Here is a 12,436-nt window from a genome sequence, read left to right on the forward strand (position 1 = left end):
CACTCTATCCTTTCGCTTGAGGGAGAAGTGAACTCAAAACCACAACTCCCATAATCCCGCGCGAGTAGCTTCTGCGGCGACGCGACTCCATGACAGCCGGGGGCCCCGAGGGGAGTCTTACAAAAACGCTTTTACTGGTTTTCTCCTCAGGTCGCGCATGCGCTGCTGCCACAGCCCTCGATTTTTTTTTTCCTGAGGGGGGGCGGGGGTAGAATGTTGTAGAGCGGCGAGTGGGCGGAGCAGTTGCGGCTGCCTCTCTCTCTCTCTCTCTCTCTCTCTCTCTCTCTCTCTCTCTCTCTCTCTCTCCCCGCCAGTTGCTAATATGGCGTCTCGGAGAGCTCGCTCCGCCTCAGGTCAGTTGAGAGCCCGGCTTCCTCCAGGGCCGCCTGGCGCAGTTTCCATGGCGCTCGAGCCTCCCAGAGCGGAGATGGCCTGCCTTGCGCAGAGAGACGGAGCCGGTTGATGGAGGAGTTGGTCAGTCGTCTCGACTTGGGAGCCTAACTCGCCCGCCTCTTCCCGGGCTTCTCTCTCTCAATCCTGCCCTGCCCTTTCGCCCACCCCCAATCCGTGGGGCTGGGGCGGCCTGGCTGGATGCGCGCGGCTCCAGAGTAGGCGGGGCTTGCGCAGACCCCTAGCCCAAGGGGGCGGAGGGTGGGGGGGGGTCACAAATGTAGAGGGCAGGCTGCCTAGTTAGAGGCGGAGAGGGTCAGGGCGCTCTTAGGGGCCTCCTCCAGCCAGGACAGTTTCTCGCAGTGCCAGCCTGATCAGGCTTACTCGGAAGTAAGACTCTCTGTGCTCAGTGGTTCTCACTTATTTAGCTGAGGATTGGCCATAATAAGAGGCCTACTGGGTCAGATTAAAAAATTGCACCTAGTTTAGGATCAGTGGCTACCCAGCTGCCCATAGGGAGCTCACGGTGGGTTGGACTGGATGACCCTTGGGGTCCCTTCCAGCTCAACAATTCTATGATTCTAACAAGCAGAGCCATCTCCTGCTGGTAGCTTCCCAGCTGCTAGCATTCAGACGCATGCTGCTGACCATGGAGCTCTGTGGCTTAGAGTAAAGAGTATTAGCTTTCGGTAGGTTCATCCAACACTAATTTACTAAAGTCAAAGCCTCATAACGCATTAAAAACACTAACTGGTGTATTTATTACAGCATAAACTTTCATGGTCTCAAGCCCACTTTGTTAGATGCATCCATGTGGGCTTGAGTCCGCAAAAACTTACGGTATAATAAATACATTAGTTAGTTTTCACGGTGTTGCGAGACTCTGATTGTTTTGACTCAGATTTTGACTCTGATTGAGATTTAACACAAAAAATTAACAATGGAAGGCTACCTTGTGATCCAAGATAGTGCAACAATGCAGTGTATTTGCTGGAGAAATTAAGAGGGAGAGGGTTTGGTTTCTCTGAGGAAGCAAAAATACAGTTGCTCTTTTGTCACCCTATCCACTCCGTCCCCTAGTCTAGTTTTCAGGTTACTGCGTTTAGGTGTACGACTATTCTTTCCCCTTATAAGTCCCCTAAAAATTTAAAGCGTGGCTGTGATAGACAGGCACCAAAAAGCATATATATCATGCAGGTGTGCCTGTCTGAGAGAAGAGATTGGCTGGCAAACGGGTTTGTTGCTCTACCATGAGTGAAATGACTCTTAGGGTAAGGCTGTGCAATGGCTAAGGTGTCACATACAGAGAGAAGATGGCTACATGTGGAACAGTTATCACTTGGCATATTTTATATAGGTACTAATTTGAAGTCAGAATAGTAAAGAATTTAAAAGGATAGATTCCTCTGCTCGCTCCATTTTTTCTTGTGGGTGAGGTGTGTGTTTTCTAATCTGTGTTAATGAATGGTTGTAGTTATTCCAGATTAAGTAATGTTGCATGCAAGCTGTTCTGGGTATGTGTTTAATGGCTGTCTTTTATTTTACGTTTCATCTCTTCCATCCTTGATGTAGCTGCCTGTGCTTCCAGCTCCATACAACATTTACCTGAATTTAGTCTTTTCCCTTTATGGCAGGGGAAGCCAGCTTGATGCCCTCCAGACATGGTTGGACTCTAGCTCCCTCCAGCCCCAGCCAGCATGATGAGAGGAACGATGAGAGCTGTAGTCCTAACAACACCTTGAAGGCACCATGTTGGCTACCCAGGCTGCATGAGTATTCCCATACTGATGGCAAGAAAGTTGATGCATTGTCTTTGCTGGTCTTGCCCACATGGGCAGGCAGGGAATCCACACCTGGTGTTTGTGTGTTAGTAGAGCAAATGTCCTCCATGGCTCAAAATGAGAAATGAGCTCTCAGCCACTTGCCATGTGTGATGCCACTCCACTCCCCTTTATTCAGAGGTTGAAAGTTGCTCCCTTTGGCTGCCTTGCAGCTCTTTGGCTTGTCATTGCTTTAATTTTGCATAACTGAGGTTAGTGTTATTTACATTTCAAATGCCTTAGGGAGAATTATTTTATTTATAATTTTAAATATTTTAGGTAGGTGTTGAGGAAATGTCAGCTGTGAATGACACTGGAAAGCATAGATAATTTAGGGCTCACACTAAACCCATGACATTAACAGTTATGGGGATTTTGAGCTCAGACATAATGGCATTGGTGTCCTTCACCTAATGACCCTAAAAACTTACATCCTTAGAGATCACGTTTGACAGATTTACTGCACATGAAATGAAGGCTAGTGTTCATTTTCATCCTAGCTCTTTTGATTTTCTTTGCTGTGAAATCTCTTTTGAGTATTCTCCCATTATGTTGAAGTAGAAAATACAGACTTAATGCTCCACCAATCCATGACATGATTGCCTGATCTTAAAAATTGTGAGTGTCTTGGCTTTCCTTTTTCAGTTTTTTAAAGGAACAACTACTGAAAGAACGTGAAAATCTGGCTGCAGTAGTGTGTGTGTGTGTGCGCGCGCACACACACACATATATATCTCATTCATATATTCTCTCATATATATATATATATATATATATATATATATATATATGCAGGTTTTGGTGTCCTCGGGTGTCTTCCCGTGTAAAAGTTGGGGTGTCTAGGCGACGTTTCGACAAGGTCTCACTCGTCATCTTCAGGCTGGTGCTTTCGGCTTCTTGTTACTGGAACAGAGCAGGATCTCAGTGTTTGAGTTCCTATAAATACTGTAGAGGGGGTGTGGTGTATAGCCTCCAATGTTCTGGGCAGAGAGGAAGTTCCCAGGCTAGTGTGCCTTTTCTTCTTTTGTTCCTTAATTACTTGAGAGATATCTTGAGTGATTTCTTGAGTGATATCCTGAGTACCACTTAGGTGGGTCATTAGGTGTGGATTAGTTGTTAAAGTCTTTGTGTCTTGACCTCTTGAACTTTGTGAAGAGTTTTCCTGAGAAGATGGCTGTACTGTACTTAGTTGTGCTCTGGCTTGGCTTCGTGTATAGGGGCGAGCTGTGGTTTTGTGGCTTGTGTCAGCCAGATCTGTGTAGGGATTGCAGGGGGGTGCAGCATCCGGAGGTGCCACCATGGATTGGCTACTGGATGGTGTCTGTAATTCATCTGTGGAGAGGGTCTGGGTTTGGGCCACCCTCCACAGCAACCCATGAAACAAACAGCACATAACATATCAGACAGGATCCTCACCACAACTGAAACCAAAGTACTCTCCAAAGGTTTCAACTTTGCAGTCGCCCCGAGACGCATCCCCACGGAAAACATCATATGCGGAGTCGAAGCTAGCCTAACCAAAATCAACCCAGATGAAGCCAATAAAATCAGACTTGAAGTCACCAACATCCTCTGCTCCAGCAAACCACCCAGAAGCAATTTACACAAAGAAGAACAGAAAGCACTCACCAACCTGAGGAAAGACAACAACATAATCATTCTCCCAGCAGACAAAGGTAATGCCACAGTGGTGATGAACACATCGGACTACCAAGCAAAACTATCAAATCTACTCCAAGATCCTGCCTACAAACCTATAAAAACAGATCCCACCACCTACCTGGAAAAAACCACCAAATCCAAAATAAAAGCCTCTCCTATCAGTGAAGAAATCCAGCTAAGAATCATCCCCAGAGAAAAATCATCCAGATGCCCCAAACTCTACGGCCTCCCCAAGATACACAAAGAAGGAACACCACTCAGACCAATAGTCAGCTCCATAGGCTCACCTCTACAAAATCTCGCTAAATTTCTCGCCAAGCAACTTCAGCCCTATGCAGAATCCATCTCTTCACACGTACCAAACTCCTTCCAGTTCATAGAAACAATAAAGAAGCAAAACCTACATCCTAATGACCTACTTGTGAGCTTCGATGTTGTATCTCTCTTCACACAAGTGCCCATTAATGAAGCCTTGACAGCTATTCAAAACAAATACAATCCCCCCGAATACATCTTGGACCTGACCAACCACTGCCTAACCAACACGTACTTCATCCACAATGGACAAAGATACAAACAGATAGAAGGAGCACCTATGGGATCACCCCTCTCACCGGTCATCGCAAACCTGTACATGGAACACTTTGAAACCAATGCTTTAGACAAGTCAGAACACAAACCCAAACTTTGGCTCAGATATGTTGACGACACCTTTGTAATTTGGCCACACGGGAAAGAAAAACTGGATAGCTTCCTCACACATCTCAACAACTTACACCCCAAAATACAATTCACTATGGAAATAGAAGCCAACAACCAACTTCCCTTCCTTGACGTCCTAATCTACAAAAAACCTGATGGCTCCCTAGGACACACTATCTACCGGAAAAAAACACACACCAACCGCTACTTACATGCACAATCACACCACCACCCTGCACAAATAAACTCCGTAGCCAAGACTCTCATCTCCAGAACCAAACGCCTGGCTGACAAAGACCACTTGACAACTGAGTTACAGAATCTCTCAAACGTGTTAATTGCCAATGGATACCAGCAAAACAGGATTACGAAGCTAATCCAAAAGGAAACACCCCCCAAAAACCAAGACACAGAAGAAAACAATGGCATGGCCCTCCTTCCTTATATCAAGGGCACTACAGATAAAATTAGCAAAATCCTCCATAAACACAATATCAAAACAGCCTTTTGCACCAACCAAAAAATAGCCAATATCCTCAGAAACCCCAAGGATAAAATCCAGTTGGAAAACCAAGGGATCTATGAAATACCCTGCAAAGTCTGCCCAGCCACGTACATTGGACAAACAAACAGACGAATAAATGCACGTATCGCAGAACACAAGAATGCCGTCAAAAAAGAAGAAAAAACTTCCTCTCTTTTCCAACACATGAAAGAAACAGGACACGAAATTAATTTTGCAGATTCCAAATTGCTCTTTAACACGGAACATCACCACAAGAGAATAATCATGGAAGCCATCGAGATAGAGAAACACCCTCACAACATGAACAAGCGTGACGACACATCCCGCTTGCCAGACATCTGGAAATTAGCCCTCCCCACAAAAACTGACACCAGATCCAGAGGCACACAGAACGCCAACACCAATCAACCACACCAGACCCAAACCCAGACCCTCTCCACAGATGAATTACAGACACCATCCAGTAGCCAATCCATGGTGGCACCTCCGGATGCTGCACCCCCCTGCAATCCCTACACAGATCTGGCTGACACAAGCCACAAAACCACAGCTCGCCCCTATACACGAAGCCAAGCCAGAGCACAACTAAGTACAGTACAGCCATCTTCTCAGGAAAACTCTTCACAAAGTTCAAGAGGTCAAGACACAAAGACTTTAACAACTAATCCACACCTAATGACCCACCTAAGTGGTACTCAGGATATCACTCAAGAAATCACTCAAGATATCTCTCAAGTAATTAAGGAACAAAAGAAGAAAAGGCACACTAGCCTGGGAACTTCCTCTCTGCCCAGAACATTGGAGGCTATACACCACACCCCCTCTACAGTATTTATAGGAACTCAAACACTGAGATCCTGCTCTGTTCCAGTAACAAGAAGCCGAAAGCACCAGCCTGAAGATGACGAGTGAGACCTCGTCGAAACGTCGCCTAGACACCCCAACTTTTACACGGGAAGACACCCGAGGACACCAAAACCTGCATTCCTGTACCCGTGAAAATCTACGAAAGCAAATATATATATATATATATATATATAATGCTTATGTGTCTGTGTGCCTTTGGTTTCCCTTTCTTTCTTGCACGGAACTTCTTCTGAGTATTTTGGTTGTTGTTGCCATCTCTGCATTTTGGTAACACTGCAGGGATGTGCCTATTTTTGTATGCATGTGTGTTTAATGTGTAAAGAGGAGAACTGGAGGTAAACCTGCAGGTCGGAATGGCCATGGAGACTAATGGTAGGATATGTTCAATGATTGTCACTGAAACACATATATCACACTGCAGAAAATGAAGGGTGCTATCTGAAATATTTACAGTATTGTGGCCTTAGTTGACTTGCTAGTATTCTGCTTTGTGGATTCCTGAGAGAGTGTTCTCAGATTAGTGCCACATAAGCAAACATTTTATATCCACAACATATATATGCATATGCCATATATTTCTTAAACTGAATGGGACCCATTATCTAATAAGCTTAGAAATCTAGAAGTTTTGTTGCCTTTCCATAGTACTCTCAAATTGTACATTAGAATGTATAGCCTTTTTATCTTTATCAATATTCATATAATTAGGAAAATGCAGTAGGTGAGATCCTGCATAGTGTGAGGAGGCATCTACTTGTGCCACAGGGCTTTTCCTTCCTCTCCTGCCCCCTGCAGCCCCATAGGCACCCCCTAAAACCTGCTGCAGAGGGTGGGGGACCCTCTAGAACAGATTTGGAGAGCTTGCAAGGGGCTGGAGGAGGAAGAAGGAAAAGAGAAACCAGAAGTCCTGTGGTGCAAGCGAGTGGACATCATTGGAACAGGGCTTTATTATGACTGCTCCTGTTCTGTGGGACAGCATGCAGCCACACTCTCCACTTTCCAGAAACAATTGAAAACATTTTTGTTTTTTCAAGCTTTCCCACCTATATGAATGGGTCCCTGCCATAGGTGTCCAATTCGTATTGTTTTTAAACTCACCTTCTCATATTTTTCGTTTTAAAAAGCTGCTGTTCTTATAATTTTTACACTGCCACGGGATTTATGTGGAAGGAGATTAATATAAATAATTAGAGTAATATCTCCCAGTTGTTTTTATATAGCTTGCTCTTCCTGAACAGCTGGATTATTAGTGTGTTCAGTTAAATCACTTTCATCAGGCATATGTTTGTGAATTAGCATTGCTGAGAGCTGCAACGCATTTACTCTTTTTTTAAAAGTGTAGAGGGAAACTAACCATCAATTTCTCTTTTAAAGAGCATGACAGTGATGAGGATTCATACGAAGTACTGGATTTAACAGAATATGCAAGGCGCCATCATTGGTGGAACCGAGTGTTTGGCAGGAATTCTGGACCTATTGTAGAAAAGTATTCCGTAGCTACTCAGATTGTAATGGGTGGCGTATCAGGCTGGTGAGAACCAATTGCTTTTAAATACTGTAGTGTGTTTTTAATAGATAGAACAATTTTCTTCTAAAAGTATTTTTAAAGTGATATAAGTTTTGCATTTCTGAGATCACACTTAACTAGCAAAAGAGGTTTCAAACATTCTTATAAACAGTTTTCAAAATATATTGGAGAAGAAATTGCTATCTTTTTTTTAAGATAGGGCAGGGATGGCACAATTGATTATGAGACTGGATTTGAATAGTTGGCGTTTTTAACTGTGACTAAAGATAATGGGTGATATTCAATGTCAGTTGAATTGGACTGGCACCAGTGAAATCAATGGACTGAAGTTACTTTAATCCAGGCTTCCTCAACCTCGGCCCTCCAGATGTTTTTGGCCTACAACTCCCATCATCCCTAGCTAGCAGGACCAGTCATCAGGGATGATGGGAATTGTAGTCTCAAAAACATCTGGAGGGCCGAGGTTGAGGAAGCCTGGTTTAGACCATTGATTTCAATGGACCTACTCTGAGTGTGACTTCATACTTTTACATTTACACCTTGCAACCTACAAATGCTTACAAATGAGGTATTATAGTTCAGTATTTATTTCATTAACTTAGGTTTCATTCAAAGATTTGGAAATAAAAGTGGGTTGGTAAAGTGAAACCACCCTCCTGTGGCACCATAATGTTGCTGTTCAGAATGCAAAATAAAATAGAGCTAGAAATTAAGGATTGTTCAAAGACTAGGTAGAAAAAATAATCTTCACAAGTTCCACAGCATTAAGGGACCTAACCTAAAAAAAAAGTATTCAGAATAGTGGTGTAAATTATATTATGACAATGCAGTTTATATCCATCAGCATCTTTATTACAGATTAGTTTGATCAACAGGATCCACCTATAGAAGTTAACAATCAAGTACAGTGGTACCTCACGTTAAGAATTTAATTCGTTCTGGAGGGCCGTTCTTAACCTGAAACTGTTCTTAACCTGAGACACCACTTTAGCTAATGGGGCCTCCCACTGCCGCCGTGCTGCCGCTACACGATTTCTGTTCTCATCCTGAAGCAAAGTTCTTAACCTGAGGTACTATTTCTGGGTTAGTGGAGTCTGTAACCTGAAGCGTCTGTAACCTGAAGCGTCTGTAACCCGAGGTACCACTGTAACTGATTGCATGCAGTAATGTCATGTAGGCTTATTTATTCAGGAAAGTAGATTCTAGCCTCATATTTTGCAAAGACCACTAAATCATATCTCTTGTGCTGTTAGTCTCATGTTGCTTTGTCTAGGTTGCCAATGAGAATAATGAGAGTTCCTGCATATTTCTTATCCCATGAGATTCTACACTTGCCAACAGTATTCAGTTAGGGAGTTTCAAAATGCACAATCTTGAGCACGAGAATGAGAATTCTGGAACACAGTAACCATTTATCAGATTATCCTCATTGCCTATTCTCCTGTGCACATTTACTTGAAAGTAAATATGTTGTGAGCCCAGTAAGTATGCACAGTTTGACAACTCAAGACTGTAATCCAATAACACTTTCCTAGGAATAAACCCTATTGAACTTGGAGGTTCTTAGTTCTGAGTAGACGTGTATAAGATTGCAGTCTTAATTTGTATTTTCCTTTTTTTCTCTCGTTCCTCCAAGGTGTGCAGGATTTTTATTCCAGAAGGTTGGAAAACTTGCAGCGACTGCAGTAGGCGGCGGCTTTCTCTTGCTACAAGTATGCAGACTTTAATTATTTAGAAAGTGCTATGATTTGAATATAGGCAAGTTAACTGCTCAGTAAACAGAAAGGGAAGTGGAGGCTGTAACAACAGCTGAATGGTTTTGCATAAAGTGATCCCTGGAAGGTATTCCCCAGATCTCCTCTTGCTGGTGCAGCTCTGCTAAAATCCATGTGAGAAGAACCACAAAGTGCCCATAATAAAACGTTAGAGTTTGGGTTGATGAAGTGTCGTTCGGTCTATCTTATCTCATTTACACACGCACACTTTAAAAATTAAAGTCTCTGTGAAAATCTAATTATGCTCATTTTGTAAATATGACTACACAACGTGAACATAGTTACCTTGTAATACCTAGCATTAAGAGTTTTCATGTCTCTTATTTAAGTATGAGACATTGAGGGGGTGTTTTGTAAAATATAACATATCAATCATAAGTGGATAGTGCTATTTGCTCTGGCCAAGGTGGAACATGAAAGGCATCTTTTTTGGTTGGGGGGGGGTGTTCCCCTCACTTATAGTTTTAAGCCCTACCCCCAGTGTTGGGCATGAGTTTCAGGCTGGCTCAGTTAAGGAAACTGACAAGGAAGAGAGAAGACTTTGGATTCAGCATTCCAGGGCAATATGATATGCCCCAGAATGCTGCTGACTGAGTCCCACTGCTGGTGGTACTTCTGTGCCAGTTGAGCTCTGTGTGGATGTACCAAGGGCCTCCAGTGTGGATGGACCATCCAACTAGTACAGCTTTTCCTTGCAAGTGGAACCACACTTCCACCCCATCCTAAATGCCCCCCCCCCACTGCAAGCTGGCCTTCAACAAAGATTAGGATTCCCGTATGTAAATGTACCATTAAAGACATTATGACTGTAAGCCAAAAATAAATTCTGTAAACAAACTGATAGGTTTTAAGTGGCATGCCCATAAATACTATTCTAGCCTTTAAATATTTATTGCAGTCTCTCTGCTGATTTATCTTAAAATTAAAAGTTTAAAGATATATACAGTCTAGGGGGATTATGTTGTTACAAAATGTGGAAGGTGACCTATTTTTAGCAGATAATAGTTTCCTAAATGAGTACATTTCCTTAAATGCATTGAGAATTTTTTTTTGCTCTAGCTGCTCAGATGTCTGTCTTTCACTTTTCCTAGATTGCTAGTCATAGTGGCTATGTACAGGTTGACTGGAAAAGGGTTGAAAAAGATGTAAATAAAGCGAAGAAGCAACTCAAAAAACGAGCAAACAAGGCAGCTCCTGAAATCAACACATTGATTGAGGAGGTAAAGCATGTCTTACTTGCCTTTGAATATTGATTTTGCTGCGGCCTTGATGTGATGTTGGGTTTCCAGGTGTTCCGTATCTTAACAACCTATGATATGTTAGATGACCCTTGTCTCTAGGAAAAGGGGTACTGAGTAAAGCTTTGGGCTGCACACTTCAAGTGCTGTGCCCCAGATGGCCTTTGTTTTACCCTGGACTTCAGCAAGAAGGGAGGGAATGCAGTCCCCATCCCCCATGGGAAGAGTCCTTCACTTGGGTATATTGCCTGACTTGAATGTTTGACTGTTTGGTGCCTGGAGGCCTTTTGACTGGTTCTATAGCATATTTTATTTATTCAATCTTCCATTGGCCCTTAAAGAGTCAGATGTCTGTATCTATGAAACAATTATATTTCCTTAGAAATAGGTTTTTATTTGAGAACAAATGACACCTTAAAAAACTAAAAAAATGTACTTTGGCATAAACTATCAGCTCGGACGAACGGAGCATCAAATGCACAAAACTGTATGCCACAATACATTTGTTAGCCATTTAAAGGTGCCTAAGGACTGCAGATTTTCTTTCAACAGACTACTCCTCTGGATTTTTTATTTAGGGGTTCATTATTTAAAGTATTTATGGTAAAACATTGTAAAGCATTTGAAATGTCACAGGGTGGTTGCAGATGCCTTCTACACAAGCATTATGGACTTATAATTCAAGACTAAGGTAGATAGTTCCTTTTTAAAACAATGAACAATCTTTCCACAACTCTAAGCTCTGCCTAGAGTTACAGTACTTTGTAACTCTGGTGGTTATCTGAGTGCAAAAAGTATTTGTTTATTTTATTTTATTTTTGCTGTAATGCCATTTCCACAGTCTATAGTGAACTCTCTTTCCTTTTCAGACAACAGAATTCCTTAAACAGAACATAGTTGTATCTGGCGGGTTTGTCGGCGGCTTCTTGTTGGGCCTTGCATCTTAAGGACATTTCTCTTCCTGCTGGCTTAACCATGATAATGAAGAAGGGTAGCAACGCACAGTTCTTAAGTGAGGCAGTCTGAGTCGCTCTCTAATCACTCCAGAGCAAGATGGATGGATTTGCCAGACAAATCTTGAGTATTTTGCATTTTAGGCTTTTGCCTCCTTAAGCTTGCTGAAACAGGTTTGCTGAAAAATCTACAGTGTGTTGCATAGCATTCCTGAAGGAACAAGAACTGGCTAACTTTTGTCATGATTTTTATTATTGTATCTCCATGCAGAATTCAGCATATTTAATAAGCTATCTTTTGGCTCTACATCATTTTTTCCCAATTTTAGGGATATATTTTTTATTATTGTTTAAGACAATCCCATGCTGTGTTTAATCATGCCTATGACTAAATGTGTATATTGTGCTTCAAGCGCAGAACTAGCCATCTTCTGTAGAAACCACTGCAATAAAAATAATGTATACATCAGTAATACCTTTTTGCAAAGATGAAGTAACAGGCAATTGTGAACCTATTAAAGAGTGAAGATCAATCAATGTCTGATCTTTGCTTTCGTGTGCTTTCATATGTTGTATCAGCTTGATGTGGTTCCATCATCAATCACACAAGCAGATTGTGGGCGATAGCAAATGTAAAAATCAGAGAAACAGAGGATCGTTTATAAGCAAATTGCAGGAATGACCCATTTCCAGGAAACATTTTAGTGGTAGCAGCTTTTAGGATTGCTCCAGGAACAGCTTCAAGATGCAAACAAGTGTCCAGTGGAGAAATATATATGAAAAGATCCCTATGTGCAACCAGGCTGTACAGTTTACTTTCTCGGGTGCAGTACAATGAGGGAGCATTCTTAGAAAGGTGGCTTGGTCAGGACAAGTGGTGTTGGAAACTGGGAAGACAAGGAGCAAGTGTTCAGAATACAAAAGGACATATGCATGTGTATAATGGATTTGCAAGCAAAGATGCAGTAAATGGAC

General features: G+C 42.4%; 1 protein-coding gene across 1 annotated transcript; it reads left to right on the plus strand.

Moving 5' to 3' along the window:
• The first annotated feature begins 307 nt into the window (after positions 1–307).
• On the plus strand, positions 308–11,994 carry FUNDC1 (FUN14 domain containing 1). Its single transcript, XM_081858638.1, has 5 exons — positions 308–353; positions 7,342–7,498; positions 9,132–9,207; positions 10,362–10,490; positions 11,378–11,994. Exons 1-5 carry the CDS (start codon positions 323–325, stop codon positions 11,453–11,455), a joined length of 471 nt encoding a protein of 156 aa, XP_081714764.1. The 5' UTR covers positions 308–322; the 3' UTR covers positions 11,456–11,994.
• Positions 11,995–12,436: the final 442 nt, after the last annotated feature.

This window comes from Podarcis erhardii (genome assembly GCF_964252035.2).
Source record: "Podarcis erhardii genome assembly, chromosome: 4".
NCBI lineage: Eukaryota > Metazoa > Chordata > Lepidosauria > Squamata > Lacertidae > Podarcis > Podarcis erhardii.